The sequence below is a fragment of the Ictalurus furcatus genome, chromosome 12 (genome assembly GCF_023375685.1).
Source record: "Ictalurus furcatus strain D&B chromosome 12, Billie_1.0, whole genome shotgun sequence".
Classification (NCBI taxonomy): Eukaryota; Metazoa; Chordata; class Actinopteri; order Siluriformes; family Ictaluridae; genus Ictalurus; species Ictalurus furcatus.
The window spans coordinates 16215032-16237085 of record NC_071266.1 but is presented as its reverse complement, the minus strand read 5'-3'; the positions used below and the strand labels follow the sequence as shown (position 1 = coordinate 16237085).

The following is a 22054-nucleotide window of genomic DNA, read 5'->3' as shown; positions in this document are numbered from 1 at the left end:
GTATTTGCAATTGTTTGATATCCATGAGAGCAGAGTATTTTTGTGAATGTTTTTAACAAAAGATCCAAAGGTTAAAAAATAAATAAAAAATGTTCACAGCCTTCTTTGTTCATATTTACCAAGGGTGCCAATATTAGTGGAGGGCACTGTATATGGTTCTTTGGAAATGAAATAAATTCTTTATGTTTCATTATAGGTTCTTCAGAGCAGTGTATATATTCTTCAAGGTATCATCCCTTAACAGTTTAAAGTGAACCTTACTGTATAAGGTTCTTTGAGGGACTGGAAAATGTTCTCCTGGCATCACTCTTAAGGACCTTATTTTGGTTCCTCAAAGCACTAACTAGGGTTTTTTAGAGAACTTATGATAACGTGGTTCCTTGTGGCACTGCTGTGAATAACCATTTCTAGGTTCTTTAAAGCACCAGTAAATGTATGGTTCTATAAAAAATATGAGAGTAAAAGGTTCTTAAAAGGGTTCTCCTAGAACATCAGGCTGAAAAAACCCTTTCTGGTTCTAATTTGAACCTTTATTTTAAATCAGAAGTATAGCTCCTGACTTATTGGAATTGCCCAAATCACTACAACTATTTTACAGGAACTAAAATAGTTTTTTTAATTGGGTTATGTCAAGTTCAAATAAATCTAAAAATGACTACATTCAAAACCCTATTTTAACAAGAATCACAACCTCTTCAGGTGTCATTGTATCAGTGAGGGGTGGAGGAGTTGGTTCCTGTGGAAAAAAAGAAAAACAAATATATATACATATATGAATCATGTCAGAACTGTGGCGGAAAACTAGGAGGAAAAAAAACCTACTGTAATGTTTTAATAAGGTAGTAATCTACTTGAGTACTTTTATTATGCACCTTTGATTGCTCCTCTGCCTGTCTTTCTGAAGAGGAGGAGAAAAGGTTGTGTAAAGTTTTCCTGAAAGACTGGAGAGGACCTTTAGCTTGGAGTAAAAAGTAAAAGTGCAAGAGAAAGGGAGAACATAGCTTACCACAATAACTTACAACAATAGCTGTCGATTATAGAAACTGATTCTAATGGTAACATTGTCACAGTGTGGTTTTAATGAACAAAAATAGCAATACTACATCAGTATTTCTTGTTTTAATAATTACCCCTTCTACAACATCAACTCACCAGGAGGGGTATCATTTGGGATGGGCTCTGGCGGTTTGGGTGAAGGTAAAGGACCATTCCTTTCTTCTAGCATCGATACGCTCTGAGATGTTGAAAGACAACAGTGGTTTAATAAATCTAAAATTCACATCCCACAATGACCATTTCCCCTTCTATAAACATCTGTTTACCTGTTTCTTTTCTTTCAAGCTCTATTTTTATGATTTCGTTTTATTTATTCATTTATATTTTTAATTTACAAACTCAGTTTTAGTTATTGTGATTATTTGCTCTTATTCTTGTTTTTCTCATGCTGTTTCTTCATGATTTCTTAAGTCTTTAGTCTTTTTAGTTTCCGTGTGAAGCACTTTGAGATGCATTTAGCATGTATCAAATACAAATACTACTACTACTACTACCACTATTACTACTACTACTACTACTACTACTATTACTACTACTACTACTATTAATACTACTAGTATTACTACTACTATTACTACTATTACTACTACTACTACTACTACTACTTTAACTACTATTACTACTACTACTATTACTAGTACTACTACTATGACGTCTATTACTACTACGACTACTATTACTACTACTACATTACTATTACTATTACTACTACTACTATTACTATTACTACTACTACTACTACTATTACTACTACTTCTACTACTATTACTTCTATTACTACATCTACTACTACTACTATTACTACTACTATTACTATTACTAGTACTACTACTACTACTATTACTAGTACGACTACTAATACTAATACTACTGTTACTATTACTACTACTACTACTACTATTACTATTACTACTACTACTATTACTACTACTTCTATTACTTCAATTACTACTACTACTACTATTACTATTATTACTACTACTAATACTACTATTATTACTACTACTACTACTACTACTATTACTACTACTAATACTACTATTACTACTACTACTACTACTACTATTATTACCACTACTACTACTACTACTACTACTACTAATAATAATAATAATAATAATAATAATAATAATAATAATAAATAATTATACAGCTTTTTGCCAATAGACAAATACTAGATTCTGAGCAAAATCTAGAATACATTTCTCCCCTTTTCACGCACCTTTTCACCACCACTGTATTCTCCTTCTTCATCCACAAAGGCAATGGATTCCCAGCTGGCACATAACCCTTGGCCTTGCAAACCCTCTTCCTGTGTCATGATCCGCCGCTCTGCTGACAGCCACCAATCACAGAGGGCAAGAAGCTCAGACCGCTCAATGCTTCCCAAGAGGATCATTGATTCTTGGGTAGAAAAACAGGTGATGAATTATTGAATAGATAATTAGCAAAAAAAAAAAACATCCTTTTTACATGCATGTATTTTTTATTCAGATTAAAGCCAAGGCTTGATCAATGCATATCAAAAACAGAAAATGAGAAAAAAAACATACAAATCATAATATTCCTGCTTGAAATGTGCATAAATAAATAAATAAATCTGATATGGCCATATAAGCCAATCTCACCTTTTGTGTCCACCAGAGGGAAATTTTTGAGGGAAGTGGAATCTAGTAGATACAGCACTTCTCTGTATGTGGACTGTGAGCACAGATATTTCACTTTTCTCACCATGATGTCTTCAACAAAGATGTTATATTGACTGTGGCAAGAGAAAATGGACAATATCGCTGATACCTAAAAGAATTTGGTGAATACAGTCAACTCCACAATTATTGGCACCCATAATAAAAATGATGAAAAATTAATATATATAACAAAAACCACATGCAATTAATTATATTTTGAGTTTGAACATCGGACTCTGTTTTATTTTAAAGCATTTTTTTCCCAAGATGTTAGGGTTGCTGCTGAAATATTCAAACAAAACAGCTCCTCTTAATCACTTTAGGACCTGAGTATGTACAGTGCAGCATAATTAAATTTTGTAATAATATATGATAATATTTCACTTATAAATGTCTTATCAGTTTTAAAAGTAGAAAGACCTTATTGCAAATGAAGTATATTTTCTGTTTTGCTAGTCTCACTAACGTAGAAACTTGGATGCAAGTGTGTGCATTTTATTTTTCATTGATTCATCATCCCAGGAATTCTATTCACAATATGCTCATACAGAACATCCTTTGAACACATAGTCAGTGTTTGCCTTTACTATTCTATTTTGTACATTGTAGTTACTTAAAATTATAATTATAATTATTATCCTTGAGGAAACTTAGCATTTGGTGATGTCCATGGCTTCCAGACTTCAGGCATCATTAACTGCAAAGGATTTGCATCCAAGTATTAAAAATAATCCTAATGTTTATGATTACGATCGTTTGTCCAAGTACTTTTGAGCCTGTGAAAGTGGAGGGACTCTGTAGAAAATGGCTTCAATTCCTAAATGGTTAATGCAATATTTTTGCTAAACCCGTTGAATTAAAGCTGAAAGTCTATACTTCAATCAGATCTTAATTGTGTAATTTCAAATCCATTGTGGTGGTGTACAGAGGCAACACTATGAAAATTGCATCACTGTCCAAATACTTATGGACTGGACTGTGGGTTTCTTTTTTGAGTCTCATTAATTTGAGTTTCTTCCTCATGTTATCATGGGGAGTTTTTCTTTGCCTCTGTAGCTTCTGGCTTGATCATTAGGAATCTAAATCTACATCCAGATTTGTGTAAATTTTCTTTGTTACAATGCATATTGTTAAAAGTACAATATAAATAAGGCTGAACTAAACTGAATATTGTGAACACCAACTGTCAAAAATCCAAAATCATTTAAAAACATGAAAGGAGCTAAGTGCAGAGATAAGAATAAAAAATAAAAAAAAGACATTAAAGAGATCTACAGAAGGTCAATGATGAATATAGACAGTTTGAAATCAGCCACATGCAGCAGTCTCACACACAGAGCACATTAGTTTTCTGCAAAATATGTGGACTGCGAACAGAAGTGAGAATCATCCCATACATAAAGCTGGCAGCAGCTCAGTCTTGCTGGGATTTAGTTTCTGAGATTTAGCTGCCATCCATGGCAAGATGCCTGCCAGACATGCTGAGATCTGAGCAGAAACACGAGTGTCTGAATGAGGAAAGAAGAGGATGAGTTGACAATCCACAGCAAAGCACTGGTATGAAAACCCATCTTAGGATATGATCTCACTAAGAGAGTGGGTACAGAGAGAGAACAAAAGAGGACCCAGCACTGAACCTTGCAGGAAACCAGTAGAGTCTGAGTAGAGTGGATGTGGATCCCTTCCGTCTCACTTGCGATGACCATCCCTCCAGGTAAGAAGATTCCAAGACTCGTGAGGATGGACAGGAGAGTCTTGTGATTGACCATCAAGGATTATGAGGACCAATGACAGCTTGGCAAGTATCTAGAGCTGGCTTCTTCTAGATGGGAATAACCCTTGCTGTCTTAAAGGCAGTCAGTACATGACCAAATGTTTTGGAGTTGTTCATCATGGAAGTGTTAAAGTGGAGGATGTTTTATGAGGTGGTGGGTTTGCTGGACAAGATTATATGCAGGATCTCTTCTGTACAAAGAGGAGAAAATTTTAAAAAGGAAAGAGGAAAGGAAGAGTGATTGTGAAGCATAGACATTAGAGTAGAATGGAAGGATTGCCAGAGTTTGCTAATCTTCTAATCAAAAAAGGTGGCAAAGTTATCAGCAGTCAGGGAAGAGCTTGAAAGAAGATACAGAGGGTTAGAAAAGAAAAGTAAAGAAAAACATTGTGGAGATTGCATGCATCAGATGAGTTTGCTTCCAGGTTTCTCTTGCAGGAGGATGTCTTAGCAGCTGTCACGTCAGTTGAGAACTTTAGCAGAAGAGAGTGGTATAAGAGGAGATCAGTGTCAAACTTGAGGAGAACACGTCATGCTGCTGCATTCTTGATCAGTTGCGGGGTAGTGGGTGGGGAAAACCTGCCAGGAATACATTGCATTAGTCCGATCTCAAGATGACATGGGACTGAACAAACACCTGAATGGTCTCCCTGGAGAGGAATAGTCAGATATTGTAAAGGAGAAATCTGCATACTGAGTTAGGTTAGCATTATGAGAAGAGGATAGTTGGTTGTCCACTAACTCTCAGCAATGGCTGTCCAATAATGAACCCAGTGGTCTTAACCTTTTTTTGCATACAGCTAAGTGAGATGCCATATCACCAGAAATAACCTAATAAGGCTTATATATGGTATAGCCATAAAATGGCATGTAATCAGAAAACCTAGATTGCCAGGCTCCAAGATGACACAATTGACCTATCCAAAAGTAATACTCTTGAGCATACTATATGTGTATACTGTGATCCATGATGCAATGAAAAAAGATGCACTACTGTTTAGTGGTATGGGGTTCGCTCACAGATGTTCTCACCTGATATGACCGAAGCCTAGCTCTGGGAGGTAAGGCAACTTCTTGACCTGGATGATGGAGTCATAGAGTGAGGGTTGAAGTCCTTGTGCCACCATGTTGGCCAGGATAACTGCTACCATCATGGGCAGAATGTGCGAGATCTGACCAGTCAGCTCAAAACAAATCACAGCAGTAGAGACTGTATGAGTGACAGCCCCTGTCATTGCTGCTGCACCTGCAAAAGACGAAACTTGCTTAGCAATAGATGGAATTCTACTCAGGAATACACCATACACCATACACTGGTGGTTTCACTTTACAAAGCTTTGTTTAAACATATGCAGCCCAAGCATCAAATACAGATTCCCTGATGACAGTCTGGTGAGGTGTTACGACATTGCCTTGCATATGACACATACAGTCAATTAATTAACCATTTTGCTAATGCCATTTCATGTAATGGAGCTGATCAAAACCCGGCCTTAGTCAGTATGCAACTTAGGCCAGGATGCAAGGTGGCTCATAGATAAGAAACTAGAAACCAGCACAGCCAAATGGACTGGCAACGTGCTGCCCTCGAAGAGCCTGGCTCAATGGCCCAGTGTCCATCAGCCTGGTACAAGCCCTAAACAGACAGAGTCACTCTCCCAGGTCCACAGCAGATACATAGCAATAGAGAAAATATACATTGTGGTTCAGGATAGAGCACTCTAATATCAAAGCAAGCCACATGAATCCTACGTGTGAAAGTATTGTAGATTCATTGTGAATGTTAGCCAACCTGCCAGTGGGGTGCTTTACAGATCAAAACAGAGCTAATAGGGCCATAACCATTGGGACCCAATGGTAATATTGCAGGGGAACAAACTTTAAGTCCACCATTGGCCCTCAGCCTTGTCAGGGCTCAGGGCCTCATCAATTTCATGGGGACACTTCTGAATACTGAAGCAGACAACACAATCCATTAGCATAAAGCAGAACTCAATGAAAAAGCAACCCACAATGTCAGCCCAGTGTATGACAAACATTAACATAATCACCTATCAAAATTGTGCAGGTCACTATGTGCAGCATCAGCTTTTGTTGAGGTAGGATTACTAACCACAGTCTTGAGACTTTTCTTACCAGTTCAGAGAAACACTGCCACTTGCTGGTCCATATGGACAACATTGCAATGTCAGATACATCAATCACCACACAACTATACTCGCTGGGACAAGACAATGCTGCTGCATATGTCTGGGAGAGTGGTGTCTGTACCCAGAAGTGGTGTCCCCAAAACTGGTTTTCCCTGGTGGAGCTGGACAGTCCACTAGGTCATGATACACTGGCCCATTGCTGGTTTGACTGTCTACTGTATACATTTCCACCATTCCACATTCCTGATTTCCACTGCTGCTGTCACTAGAGGATGGAAAACCTGGGCAGCTGACTCCCAGAATATTGTTCCAAATGGATGGATCTATTTGGCACCTTTGGAGTGAAGAGCATATTTAGGATATTGACTAAGCAGTCCAAGAGACACTGTTGAACACAGTAACTCTTATTACATAGGCCTTGTTTGCGCCCATGTGGAAACTGTTCAATGAATGGTCTATTGAAGGTGTATGTGGGAACTCCTTGAGCTGCAGTCCCCTATAACCTCACCTTATGAGCTCTTGCAGGGTGCAGAACTGAAATGGTCACTTTAAAGGCTCCCTTTTTGCTTGTAATCAATTTACCAAAAAAGTGGGAACACTACATGCCTTGGCAATAAGCTAGCTTACCTATGTTGACTCCAGAGTGATCTTGTGGTTAAACTTAGGTTTCTTCCCCCAGTCATATCACCTACTTTTGTTAACCAATAGACTAACATCATATCATAAAACAAAATGCTAGTTGCTTACAGAATGTAACTGTGGTTACTTGAACACCAGGGTCATTTTGAACCAGTGCCAATCAAATGGGAAATCAGCTAGATGGTTTCAGAGTATGATTGCTGTATGACAACAGTATTTATATGAAATACTACATCATAGTATGTATTTGTGACTTTGCTGAAGGTCTCTGCATGCATACGTACACAAGAAGGAATCCAAGTGATCTTCAATGAATATAATGAAAAGTTTCTTTATACAATCCAAGAACACAGAAACTAATGTTCTTAATCTTAGCATTTGCTGCCATATAGGATGTGGATTTGAGATGTAGATTTGATCGTCATAACAATTTTGCTGTGAATTATATGGTTTGTCATGAAGAGAGAGAAATGGAAAGTAAAAAGAAGAGAAGAGAAAAGAAAACAATAGAAGAGAAGAGAAGTGAAGAGAAGAGAAGAGAAGAGAAGAGAAGAGAAGAGAAGAGAAGAGAAGTTGGAAGTAAGACTGACCAATGACAGCATACCCTCCAGGAATGATCCGGTAGAGGATGTCATCAAATAGAATGCCATGAGGAAATAGGGTGGCCATGATCTCCCCCACTAGACGACCAAATGATGCACCTGGGGGGGGATATTTAAATGACTTGTCCTATAGTGGTTTGTACTTCCTTTATTAGGGACAAGTGGTTTGCCCTTGATGTCTTCATTTAAGAACAGAAAGGTAACTTATTACACAATGACAAATGGCTAGCTTTCTGTATTAGATATTAACAAAATTCTTAAAATTCTATTATTACTTATTATTATTATCTTACCAAGTACAAACACAGGCATGAATGCTCCAGAGGGGATGGGCATTGTCGTTGAAACAGCTGACATCCAAAACTGCAAAATACAATGCAATAAGATTCATTACTTTAAACATTTCCAACTAGTTTATTCAATATGAAGAGAAGTCTTAAAAGGCACTTGCATTCTTTATGCTAAAGCTGGTGGCTAATATACTGTACATGATCATATTTCCGTTTACTGCACTTTTAAATACTGAAGACATTAATAGAGGTGATGTACATGTTTATTTAACATTTTAAATATGCTCTCCATGCTCAATTGTTTTATTATAGAAAGAATTGTTTATATTTTGTTGGGAAGTGCACTTTATTAAAAAGTTCTACAAAGGACTTTACACTGTTTCTCATTCACCCATTCACACACATTCACAAACCAATTTCAAGACACTATCTTGCCATCGAGAGAAACTTGGGGTTCAGTGCACAAGGACACTTCAGCATGTGGAGTCATGTGGGCCGGGGATCAAACTGCCAACCCTGCAATTATTGGACATCCGGCTCTACAACCTGAGCCACAGCTGCCCTGGTCGTCTATTGGTCAAGATAATCTCAATTGCTAATAATTACTATGTTGTCCTGGAGACAAGAAGAGCTATAACCATGATAGTTCCAGCTTGCAGAGAGTATAGCCAGAAAGACGGTGAATGGTTTGTCCGTGTCCGAAAGCAAATGAATAACAATAACAAACACTTACACTGCCTGTATTATATTATGTTAGCTTTCTAATAATGCATTCACCATATCTAAAAAACTCTTTCATGTGTAATCCATTTTGAATATAGTTTTAGAAAATGGACATTTTATTTATAACCTAACCTTCTATAAACAAGGACACCTGTTTTTCTAATTCGATTCAATCACTGGATTACCACCAGAGGCAGTGAATATCACCTGGATGGCTTCTTTTGTGTGTACCTTCCAACCAAATCTCAGAGGATTGTATGATGCAGTATTTGCAATTTGTAACCATGTAACCTTTAGGCTGGATCTGAGCTGGGTCCAAATGACAGGGAACCCTGGCGCGTATCCAGTGTTCTTACAACTACAGTTTTATACGTACTGTAACTAATGCTCTATTTCATCCCTCCTAACCACGGAGGCATTATATATGTCACAATGTCATGAGAAACCGAAACACCTTAGGACTGACTGTGGACTGTGTTTAGCCATAAAGTCACCCCCAAGTCAGCTGGCCAGCAAGGCATTCAGTTCCCTTACTCTTTTTGCTGAGGTGATTGCAAGCAAAAAAAGTCAGTATTAAAGACACTCATTGCAGTTCATGAGGTCTTAAGGGCTTAAGGTACTCAGGGCTCTTGCGGGAACATGGTGGACAGAAGCAGCTTGTTTATTCCTTTCAGAAAGGTTGTAATAGGTTTATGAGCCTCAGTCAGATGCAAGTCACAGTGATATGGCACGCTGCAATGGCCACAACACATGCAGGGAGAACCATAATTGACAGTGAGTTGTTGGGCAGCAGCAGCAAGCCTAAAAAATGACCCTGGCATGTGTCCAGCAGTATGTCTGGCAATGTAGACTGTGCCCAACCACACCTGCTGTCATGCATAAACCAGACTGACAGAGAGCCACCCCATGCCCTGGCCCAAGCGTCCCACTGCTAGGAGTGAGGTCTCGACCAGCTCCCCCACAGAGGGATCAACATCTGTAGACAGCTCCTATACAAGCAGTAAAATAGTAAATTAATCATGCTTGTGTGCCTTTTATGAGGAAATACTATCTCACAAGAATACAATTTTTTCTGTCAGTCTTTGCAACGTGGCATAATGAATTCCCTCATGACTAGCATTGTATGAAAGAGTGCATTCAATGCAATCCTATTTGGACTGCTGCCATTTTTGGATGCTACTGAAGCCATATCTGAATACTGAATTTTTTTTTTTTTTTACTATCAGCTTGGAAAAAAAGAAAAACCTCTCAGAATCAGCCATATAAGTGTATATACAGTCATGTGAAGAAATAAGTACACCCCATTGAAATTGTTGCCTTTTTTGACATATTTGGACAAGTGACTATTAATAAAGTTAATATACTTGAACAAAAAAATTAGCTTTTTCAATTATTTATTCAACATAAATATCAATAGATGTGATATTCTTCTGTGGAAAAAGTAAGTACACCCTTGGCCTCAGAAGCTAGTATTGCCCCCTTCAGCAGAAATAACTTCTTGTAGGTGTTTTGCATAATTGTCAATATAGTGTGCACAATCGTTTGTTTTCTAACTCTCATTGGTATTTGCTTATCCCTGATCTTGGTACTTGTCGTAGAGGTTCTCACACTACAAGATTCATTGCAGAGAATTTCAAACATGCTTGAGAATATTGGAGCATCTGCGACAGCTTGCAGACTGAGAAAATAGCATTGCTGAACGATTGGTGACAAACTGTCACCATGGAAGGCACACAGCCATTTGTCACTGAGTGGGTGACAAATCCCCAGCATTAGCTTGCGACAGGGAAATCAGAGCTAAAGTCATGTAATGTGCATTCAGCATAAGTCAAGTTCTCATTTGCACCCTGTATCCCTCACCCTCATTTATCCAAAAATCACCTTTCAGGGATCAGCTAGGAAACTGTGAGCATGTGTGTTCAAGCTTTGCCTCTGGCTCATACCACGTCACATAGCCAAATTTATGTATTGTTGAACAGTAAGTAATACAGAGTAAGGTTTTGTGTTACTTTTTGATGATTAAATGATGAAATATCAATAGTCCAAAACATTTTAAATGAATCAAAATGCTGCAACATATACCCAGAAATGATGTGGCAGAAGTGATCTAGATCACTGTGGTTGTTGCCAATCAATTATGGGCAATAACTACTGCACGCTGTAATCCGCAGCATGCAAGTCTCAGCAATTCTGCTGAAGCATGCTTTGGGCCGAGGATCACTTGATCTCTCAGCACAGGACTGTGTCTGTCAAGGCAAGCCATGCTATACTTTTATTATTTAAGTTAAACAAAGACAAAAACAGTTAACTATGATGAAAAAATGTTAGAGTAAAATAAATATATAAAGAACATTACCTTCATGATAAAGAAGAGAAGTAGTATGATAAATACATTGACATCCCGGTGAAGCCAGGCAGAAGATCGTCCCAGACCAGGTGGAGCAGGAGCACCCCATATTTTGGTCCAGGTGAAGTTATCAAACAGAGAGTTTATAGCCTCTCTGGGCATTAACTGTGTTAAAATATAATTAATATACATTTAAGAGACTGAAAGATGTCAGCTAATAACAACAAGCAATCTCAGATCTTACAATAAAATAGAATTGCAAGATGAAATGCCATGCTTAGTGAATGTTGCAATGTCTTTGTCTAACCTCTCCGGCCATGAAATGTCCAAATCCTGGAGGAAATGTCAGCGTTGCGATCACAAATGTTACAACGGCTGGGTAAATTAGACGGCTGTCAGGGAAAGAAGTGGTTTCATTGTAAACATTGTAAAGAAGTTGTGGAGGCTAATCTGCTAACTGCAAATCAACCAATATAGGAAAAATAAGTCACTAGATAAAGTACACAGTGCTCTATTTGGGTTTGATAGTTGTGGTCTTAATGTCATTTGATATCTTTTAAGCAACCTTTCTTTTGGTTTCAAAAATTTATATGAACGAAAGTGTATTACATCAACTTTTTTGGTGGGCAGAGAACGGCCACCCATCTCACTTCAATTTGTAAAATGCTTCTCTAAAATCTCACAGCTGGCAAATATTGTCTATGTATACATGCTCTATGTTCCCTCTATTTACATTTCATTGGCTCTGTACTTGTACTCTGCACAATGACAATAAAGTTGAATCTAATCTAATCTAATGTTTCCCTTACTGTTTGGTAAGAAACCGTGTAAGGGCGTTGGGTCTTCTCATGAACAGGACAACCTGCCGGTTCAAGTAGACGAAGAAAGCTCCAAGAAACCCACAACAAATGCTGTGTAGCAGAGCAATAGAAACAAACATTAGATCAAATGTGATCTACTGTACCACAGCCCAAGAACCAGCACCAACTAACTCATAAAAGTCTGATTAAAATGAGCTATTCATTCAAACTTATAACACTTACAGTAGAAGAGAGGAAAATATTTTATCTCCATTTCAGTGCTTCCATGATTTCACAATTTCAAATTTCATAAAGTTTGTGTTTTAAATGCTTAAAAATATTTCTTTAAAAAGGTAATCTAGATGATGTTTGAATTATTTGAATTATTTGCCTTAGTACAGCGGTGTTAATGCCACACCAAATGAATTAACTGACATGCAAGGCAAAATGTGTTAAAATCAGTAATTTATTCACTGCCGTGCGTCAGTTCTAAAAATGAGCTTTTAAAGTATGCAAATGTGTACAATGGAACCAAAACTATGATGTTATGATGCACCAAAATTGAAATGTTGTGTGCTTTTGAAAGAGTTCTGTGGCATTGCGAGGGTTGTGGTACAGCAAACATAGCTCCAGGATTGTGCCCTCACCACGAACCTATGGCTCTTGCCCCACGCTCTCACCCAATGATGGCGAATGCTGGCAGCTCCTGCAGGTCAAAGGGGAAGTCCATGCGGAACTTGGTGCGGAACAGAGCAGTGATGGTGACTGGAAGACAGAAGAATGATGGGGGTTTGGAGAAAGGATATCAGGTGCTCACCTACTTCATGTGTGAATAATACTTATGGCCTTATTGGACATACAATTCACACTAATGGCTTAGCTCACCTGCGTCTTTATTGAACACTGAAAGCACCCTGAATATGAAGGCACTAAATGTGGCAGCAAAGTACCCCCTCCAATAGTTCCTCACTGCAAAGAAAGTTGATGTAACCTCAATGCTGAACAGCACGCCTAGAGAAGAATAAAAAGAAAAAGTCTAAGATATTAATAGTAGGAGGAATAAATATTAAATACATAGTGTTTCTTGTCTACTTTTCCACCATCTGTTACAGTCCAGAAGACTGCTATTAATACCAATATATGAAAAAAGACCACTTATAGAGAAAATATATGAAATATAAAAAGAAATCGTCACATTTTACCTCCAAGTGGAGTTCCAAAACAGCAGCCTACCCCCACAGCACACCCGACTGTGAGAATATCTGTGTAGCAATATGGGCTCTACTGACACAGAGGAATGGAAAGAAGGGGTGTGTATAGATAATACGGGGATGAGGAAAGCTGAATGTACATAGACGTAGATAAGAAATACACAGTTTAAAAACATTTTGCAATTAACAGATAAATAGATGATCAAGTTACCTTTTTATTCTTCAAATATCAATATGATTTTGATTAATGACTCATTTCTACTGGATTTGGTTAACAACAATCTTTGACAAGGATCAATTTGGCTGTGCCAACCCATTATTTTATATTGAAAATTGAATTAGCCAGTTATTAAATTGCATCATAGCATTGCTATAATGTCTAGTGCAGTTTGGGATTGGTAAATGTATTTGGAACAGAGGCCTTCTACAGCTCATCAATACAACATACACTATATGGGCCAAAATTTGTGGACACCTGACCATCGCATTCATATATGCTTGTTGAACATCCCACTCCAGATTTATTCTGCCTTTGCTGTTATAATAACCTCCACTTTTCTGGGCAGGCTTTCCACTATATTTTAGAGCGTGGCTGTGGGGATTTGTGATCATTCAGCAACAAAAGCATTAGTGATGTCAGGTGAAGAGGCATCCCAAAAGTTTTTATCCCAAAAATATTTATTTATTTTTTATGGTATTTTGGCAGACACCCTTATCCAGAGCAACTTACATTTAAGTCATTCATACATCTGAGTAATTGAGGGTTAAGGGCCTTGCTCAAGGTGAGTTCAAATGGCAGTTTGAACTCACGACCTTCTGAACAGTAGCCCAACACCTTAACCACTGAGCTACCACTGAGCTACCACTGCCCTTTTATGTCATGCTGAAACAGGTTTGGGCCTTTTAGATCCAGTGAAGGGAAATTGTAATGCTACAGCATACAAATATATTGTATATTCTATACAATTGTGTGCTTCCAATTTTGTGGCAACAGTCTGCGGAAGAACCACATATGGGTGTGATGGTCAGGTGTCCACAAACCATATTTTGACCATATAGTGCATCTCTGTTAAAACTATGGTAAAACTGAATCCAAACCTTGGCAAATGTATCTTTCTTTCAGATCACTGCATGTATTTATGCAAAAAAAAAAAGATAACAACTAACAATAGTTAATAGAAAAAAGCAAGTCTTTTCTATTAACTAATGCTTACCTGATAGACCCCAGAAAATAAGGACATAAACTTGCTGAGCACAGCAGCACAAATGCTGGCTATGTGTACAAAGGGACCCTGAATAACACATAAAGAAATAATACTGGTATGTTACAGCCTATAATTGACTGCCAATAAGTCGCACAAGGAGTTTATGCACAAGGAGATGTGTGAGTGCTTTACCTCTTTGCCTACTGGCATTCCGCTTCCTAGTCCAGCAGTAAGACCAACTACTTTTGCTGCAAATGCTTTAAAAGTGAGGTACTCTTTCAGCACAACTCCTCTAAGGATTGTTTTCATCTCAGGGATACCAGAACCTGAGGAAACAATAGGAAGATTAAGGGGGGTGGAGGTTGGGTGGCAGGTAAGTGGTAACACCAGGCAGAATACCTGAAGATAAACAACGATGAAGTTTCAGATTAAGAATTATGTAATTCAAACAATATCACTGAAATCTTTCCATCGCATCTTGGCAGAAGATGCAAAGAATGTGACAGTGATAGGGCAGAATGTATCAAGGGTATTTGCTGTTTCAACTACTTATCACGGACCAACAAGTCTTCCTCTGCCATCCACATCAGATTTTGATTTTATTGTAACTTATGTCATGTATGTTTAAAACAGAATATATAGGAAGACTTCTGATCCTTGAGGATCCTTTTGGAGCTTCTTCAGTACTTAATATAGACAGTAAATCAGGGGTGGTTCTTAGAAATGCCGGGCTAAAAACATATTGATATATGGTTTCATTTTTGGCATACACATTAGATTATCTGCTGTTAATAAATAAGAACAATAAGCAGGATGGTATGAAGAAGCATTGCTGGGGCTGATTTCTTTCTAGGCCAGAGAGTAGATACATGCAATCTATCAAAGGCAGTCATGTCAGGTGATAACACAGAATGAAATCCAGCAGTTAAAATCAGTGGTTATTGAAGAAGCACATGTAAAATACCATCATGGGTGAAATGAATATGAACGAGGTGGATTGCTTCCTCTCGTCATCAATCTTTCCCCCTAAAATTCCTTTAGAGGAGGACGTAAAATTAGATGGGCTAAGCATACACTGTCCAAACCAACTACAAATTACAAAAAAAAAAAAGAACAGACAACAGTAGCATTAGTTTATTGGGTTTTCTGTTGTTGTTGTTTGAATGAAAGGGCTACAGCTTTCCTGTTAACCATGTTTGGTATTTAGAGGAAACACTGCATGAGCCCAGTAGGGCAATACGGACTTGAAACACTTGAATTTTCGAAATAATGAACGCAGCTGGCTATCTGTCTTTAAGTGTATGTAATAATTTGACCCACATCGTTGTTATTATGCCACTGATAACACCTCATGATATAATACATTGCTCAACCCTAATAGTTTCATTGTCAAGCTATTGATAGATTTTTGCACTCCCATCTAATAACACAACCAGCCATCACTGCAACAAATCATAATTCTAATCAGTTATAGGAGCATGCATTGACATGGTACACTTTTAGAGGTTTAGAGCATTTTAGAGCTTTCAAAGTTTTCAGTCGAAAGAGCAGCAGAAGCGGTTAGAATGAAAATACTAGAAGAAAGCAGACGGCATACAGATGTTAATGGCTCAAGGAACAGCAAAGAGTACACACCGATGGCTTGTGGAGCAACCAGATTGCAGAAGAAGGAGGCGAACAAGATGAGCACCATTGGATAGCTGACCCAAACCAAGTACTGCAGTGGGACATTTCCCCTCAGCTTCCCATACATCCACTTATAAGCTGAGTATGAGGGGTAGTAGCAGCAGTGGAGGACAGAAGAGATAGAAGAAGAGGAAAGAGTGAGGAAAGTGGAAATATGCAAGGGTTGATGGGCAATCATATTTGAGCATTAGAAAATTAAAATAGTTGAGTGGTAGAAAAATGATGAAGAGAATAGAATAAGAGGGACAGAGACAAAATCGGGAAAGAGAAGGAAAAAGAATGTTTAGAGAAATGTAAAGAAATTAAGACAAATAAAGCATCTAAAATACAATTTCTGTCCAATGGACAACTCCGACCAGTAGAACATATTTGATTAACTAATAGAAGAGTGTAGACACAACCATTCATTAACAGAGCTCCACTACTCAGTATGAGTCTGGAGATTGGATAGCTAATCATTAACTCTAAATGTTATGGTACCTTGGAGGCTCTTGGCACTGGCATAGTCCATAGTCCAACTGACTAATGCCATGGAGACACCCAGGAGAACCAGAAAGATCCAATCTTCTCCCAGTTTAGTTACTAGGAACGTCTGTACACGAACCACATAGTCTGCATGAACAAAAGCATGGATCAAAAGTGTTTAGCCAACCAGAGATATTTGCTGGGATATTCCAGCATACCAAATGGCAATTAAATGTGTTTTCAGGCTAAATAAATTTCTTCATCACAGCATATGAAGACCAACACAATTTGTTTGGTTTAACATTGCTCTATTACTGTGTTATTTTTGTTGCTGTTGTTATTATTGTTGTTGTTGTTGTTTTACTTTTCAGGACACTCCTCTGAGAGCTGTTGATGGGGTAAACACAACTGCGAAACTGCTACATAATATTCATACCATGCTTTCAATAAATATTTATGGACACACACAACCTCCCTCACATCTGGGTCTTCAGAAGAGATTATTCATAGTTGAAGAAATAAATCATTAAATGCCACCTTTACACTTGGAGTAGGAGGGTTGTTTCTTCAGGGAGGATGTGTGCCCCTTCTCTGATTCTTTACTATCATGTTCTGTGTCCAGTTCCATGTGGGGTCGGCTGCGGTGGCTGTGACTGTGCAGATGGTGTCTATGATGACCATGGTGCTGGTGTCCATGATGATGCTGTTTCTTCGCCTGCTTCCCTGTCAATAGGTGACCAGCATCTCGTCGACAGGACCCCCCGGGTTGTTCACTGTACTCCCCATACAGCTAGGCAGGAAAAACAATAAAATATTATACTATTAAAAAAACAATAAAATATTATACTATATAATAAGAATAATATTATATATATATATATATATATATATATATATATATATATATATATATATATATATAAAATATTAATAAACCCTGACCCCTCGAAACCATTCATAGTGGAGGTAGATGCCTCAGAAACAGGTTTTGAGGCCATTCTCTCACAGTGGTTTGGAGAAAAGCCCAAGCTCCACTCAGTGGCCTTCTTTTCGAGGAAGCTGGCCTCAGCCAAGAGGAACTACAACATTAGTAACAGGGAGCTCCTAGCGGTAAAACAAGCTCTGGAAGTATGGCATCACTGGTTCATCCATTCACATGATGTACTCATGGATCAAGAACCTAGAGTACTTAAAGTTACATAAAGTACTCAGCCAAGAGACTGAACTCCTGTCAGGCACCATAAACAGTGGCAGTGCCTCCATAGCCAACAACTTGAATATCTTCTATTCACAGTTTGAGGTTACCTGCACCAGCATAGAACAGAAAATCTGTGAGGATTTTCTCATGGTTTGTGGATTACAGCTCTGCCTTTAACACCATTGTTCCCTTACACCTCTGAAAAAAGCTCCAGAACCTGGGGCTCTGGCCTCACATGCAGCTGCCTCACTAATTTCTTGTTAGCAGTATCAGTGGTGAATATATTCACATTATGTGGCTGAATTCATAAGATAAATTCATAAGCTAAATACTGTGTGTACATCACCATGGTGACACATACAGTACGTTGTCAAAGCACCTTTAAATTTAGTAGAATAATTGAGTATGTATTTAATAAATAATGTTGTATTTGCCCCTTATGTTTAATACAAAGTAAAATTAAAGTGTAAAATATTGATTTAATAACAACTAACAATAAGTAAGATATCAAAATTTTATTTGTGACCAATAAGAAAATTTGTTAGCAAAAGTATTTATGACTTGATTATACGTGAAAAATCAATCAATCAATCAATCAATAAATCAATCAATTTGGATATGTATAACGATTTAATGTTATATTGGTTTAAAATGCTTGGATGGTTCTCTTTAATTGTAATTGGGCTGCTGATGGATTTATCAAGTATCTCCCTCCCTCATTACACATGAGCTGGCTCCATCCCATTAGTCTATCCTATTACTTTTGCCATTCCCACAGTACTTGTAATTCCTATCTTCTCTATATTCCACCCCTCCTCTTTCTCCTTCTCTGATCTGTCCCAAACCTCCATATAGACAGTTCCTTTAACACCCCCCCCCCCAACCACTCATCCCCTCACTGGACTCGAGCTAGTCATTTTCCCTCTCTTTCTGTAACACAATCCGCCAGGCTATTTTTAAACTGAGTGAACCAACATGCACGTCCCCACCTTTCTCTCTATATTTTCTTTATTCCTTATTATATGGTCTGTTTCTTTTTATATTGTTAGTCTTAATTGATTTAACTGATTGATTACTTTCATGTTTATGTTCTAACTATCTGACTATCTGAGTGAAATGTATACAATGACTCAAATGTGTGTTTGTTATTTCCAAAGTTAAGCAAGGTGTTAATGTTACATAACTCTACCAATGCCATCACACAAAGTATCTAGATCTGGCATTCATACCAGTCTGTGAAAATACACAGGAAAGACTGGATACTCTATTACATGTTACATGTCACATTCACTAATAATAATAATAATAATAATAATAATAATAATAATAATGAAACTATTTTCTATAGCACTTCTCAAGGTGCTTTACATAGGAATAGAAACATAATCAATAACCAGTAATAAAATACAATTCAAAATAATAATCATAATAATACTGATACTAATAATTAAATAATTTTTTTAAAAAATTGTCTTCACTAAAGAAATCCTAAAGCTATCCTAAAGAAATAGGTTTTGAGAGAAGATTTAAATACACTAAAAGACTGGGCTTCTCTAAGATCAGATGATGTGCGTTTCACAGTTTTTGAGCATAAGAAGAAAAGGCCCTATCACCCATAGTATGTCAATGAGTCTGAGGAACAGTTAAAAGACCAGAATTGGATGAGCGGAGATCGTGTTTTAGGATGTAATGGCTTTAAAGCTAAGCCAAATACTGGGGAGCAAAACTATGCAAAGCCTAGGGAAGCATGAGGATTTTAAAATCAACACGAATCTTTACAGGGCGGCCAGTGTAAGGACTCCAAAATAGGAGTGATGTATCAGGATAGTCAAGATTCTAGCTTCCGAATTTTGCACATAGTAGACTTAAAGACACCAGCAAGTAGCTAATTGCAATAATCAGTGAGAAAATACAAAAGAATTGATCAGCTTTATAGCCACAGAGAAAGATCACTAGGGTGCAATCTTGCAATATTTCTGAGATGAAAGAAGGATGTTTTAACAGTATTCTGCTCCTGGATCAAAGGACAAACTCGCATCAAATATAACTCCTGGGTTTTTATAGTTTTATTTGAAACTCCAAAGCAGAGCCATCCAAGGTTCAATTTAAAGAGCCAGCTTTACAAATCTGGTTAGGAGAGCCAATGAGCATTACTTCAGTCTTATTACTGTTAAGGCAAAAAACAAACTGTTAAGACAAAGAACAACCGAGTGATCTTAAGAGCTAATCAAGAGGAAAAATGTAAATGCTAAAAAACAAGGGGCCCAAGACTGAACACTGAGGGACCCCAAAGTAAACTGAACCCATGGATAGCCATACGCTTAAACTGTCATCTCATGATTTTATGTTAAGTCAAATGTTTTTTTTTTTGTTTTTTTAAGTCCTCTAAAATAGACATTCCTATGAAGTTGTTCACCATAGTGATGATCATGTTTGTCCATGCATTCCAACAAGCCCGCCTACTGCAACTTTCTGCCTATCACCCTTGCCTAAAGAATCTGCCACAGATTTGCTATGTTGACATCCTTTACTATAACTAGTGGTACATATTAAATGGGGCAAGGAGTCTCATATATATATATATAATATGGCGACACATCTGAGTTTACCGCTGCCTCCAGGGTGATAAACACTGAGTTGTCATCCTTACCAGCGACGCTTAAACATTACAAAAATGCAAGCAAATCTTTTAAGCTGTAGTATAGGAAGACGATCAGTTAAATAGTTTCCAAGCGTGCAAAAATGTGCTGTCTCTGTTAAACATTAATAAATGAGTGGGCAATTCATAAAGGACAGACATGGCAAACCCATAGTATTACCTTCTTACCTGCAATTCACAAAGGACAGACATGGCAAACCCATAGTATTACCATCGTACCTACACTTCAAGCTCTCTCTCTCTCTCTCTCTCTCTCTCTCTCCCTCTCTCTCTCATATTAAAACAGTCCCAGATGTTCTGGAATACTCTGAGCCAAGTTCATCACCCTTGTGACTGGGTGATCAGGTTTACCCTTCACACAACAGTGTATGTTTATATTTGTCTGTGCATATAAAGTAACACACTGGTGTAGCCTCAAGCTTTCTGCAGCTAGACAGAACAATATCCAACATTTAAAACACACAAATGTAAAAATAAAATTAAATGTGACAGAGTTGATTGGAAAGGTAAGTAAGCAATGGGGCTGCTCACAGACCAATTTAGATTAACTATAAACAGAGAACTCAAGAAGAGCACATAATTCTACCATAAAGATCTACTAAACACAGGCACCTGTTGATAAAGTCAGTGCTAAGCTCTTCAGCTTTGAACTCACTGGCTTAGTCGAGGTCTCACTGCAGCTAAAGTAATGTGTTACTTCATGCAGAAATGAATTATGTAACGTCTAACCATTTCAAAAGAGTGAAAAATAACAAACCGTGGTACAGCAGAGAATGTCAGTACAAGACAGCAAACCACCATGTAAGAGAGGCTGGTTAAAGTGTGAGAGGATGAAAGAGAAGGAGAATGAACAAAGAGAGTGAGAGAAGTTGGGACAAACCAGGGTCTGTTGGTATCTCAGAGCCTTCCTTTGCGATGCATCTGCGGCCATTGACACACTGTCACTGACCCAAAAATAAACTGTGCGTCTGTCTCAGCATTCCCACCCTGGAGTGGTACAGCCTGAGGGAGAGTGAGTTCACTTTTACACAGACACTGTCACACATGTACACACACCATGTACATAGCCATCAAACTCTCAAATACACACCTTCTAAAATGGTGAAAAAATGAGCTAGGCATTTGTGCACAAGCATATAAGACAGACTTTAGTATATTGATTAAGAGCCAATAAATGGCTTTGAGACACAACTTCAATTCCTGCTTCTTCCAGCATGTTAATGGGTGTAATACTGGCCTATACACCCCCTAATTTCTCCATCTGGGGATTAATAAAGTATTATCTTATCTTATCTTAGCTTACACTTCCCCTTAACAATACACTAAAATTTTGATCACATGTTAATTTGGTGCCATTGTAGACAATTCACCTCTGAACTGCTTGGAAGAAGCAGCCAAGACACAACACAGCCAAGACACAACACAGCCACTTATAAAACTATTATATGAATGTTGTAACACAAGATTTTGTAAGCTTTTTTAACTGTTCATGTCTCATAGGTATGATTAAAAGGCAAAGTGTAATTGATGTCAAAAGTGTGACATGTGAAGGATGTATAAG

At 37.8% G+C, this 22054-nt stretch overlaps 1 protein-coding gene across 2 annotated transcripts in view; it reads right to left on the bottom strand.

Annotated features, from left to right (window-relative positions):
* The window catches only part of clcn1a (chloride channel, voltage-sensitive 1a), a 28711-nt gene extending 7263 nt beyond the window's left edge, over window positions 1–21448 (bottom strand). Inside the window, exons 1-20 of one of the 2 annotated variants that reach the window (XR_008387328.1) lie at window positions 21374–21424; window positions 17174–17426; window positions 16652–16783; window positions 16121–16249; window positions 14678–14811; window positions 14495–14572; window positions 13272–13350; window positions 12955–13080; window positions 12750–12834; window positions 12079–12180; window positions 11577–11661; window positions 11279–11434; window positions 8203–8272; window positions 7898–8008; window positions 5551–5764; window positions 2685–2818; window positions 2279–2460; window positions 1153–1234; window positions 873–958; window positions 692–736 (exon numbers count right to left, since the gene is read on the bottom strand). Coding sequence is in view for 1 of the 2 variants with exons in the window: in XM_053638421.1 (XP_053494396.1) it covers window positions 692–736; window positions 873–958; window positions 1153–1234; window positions 2279–2460; window positions 2685–2818; window positions 5551–5764; window positions 7898–8008; window positions 8203–8272; window positions 11279–11434; window positions 11577–11661; window positions 12079–12180; window positions 12750–12834; window positions 12955–13080; window positions 13272–13350; window positions 14495–14572; window positions 14678–14811; window positions 16121–16249; window positions 16652–16783; window positions 17174–17426; window positions 21374–21424 (2334 nt within the window). In the remaining variant the exon portion in view is untranslated. Of the gene's footprint in view, window positions 1–691; window positions 737–872; window positions 959–1152; window positions 1235–2278; window positions 2461–2684; window positions 2819–5550; window positions 5765–7897; window positions 8009–8202; window positions 8273–11278; window positions 11435–11576; window positions 11662–12078; window positions 12181–12749; window positions 12835–12954; window positions 13081–13271; window positions 13351–14494; window positions 14573–14677; window positions 14812–16120; window positions 16250–16651; window positions 16784–17173; window positions 17427–21373 lie in introns of both variants that reach the window. The other variant, XM_053638421.1, reaches the window with a different exon arrangement.
* Between the last annotated feature and the right edge of the window lie 606 nt (window positions 21449–22054).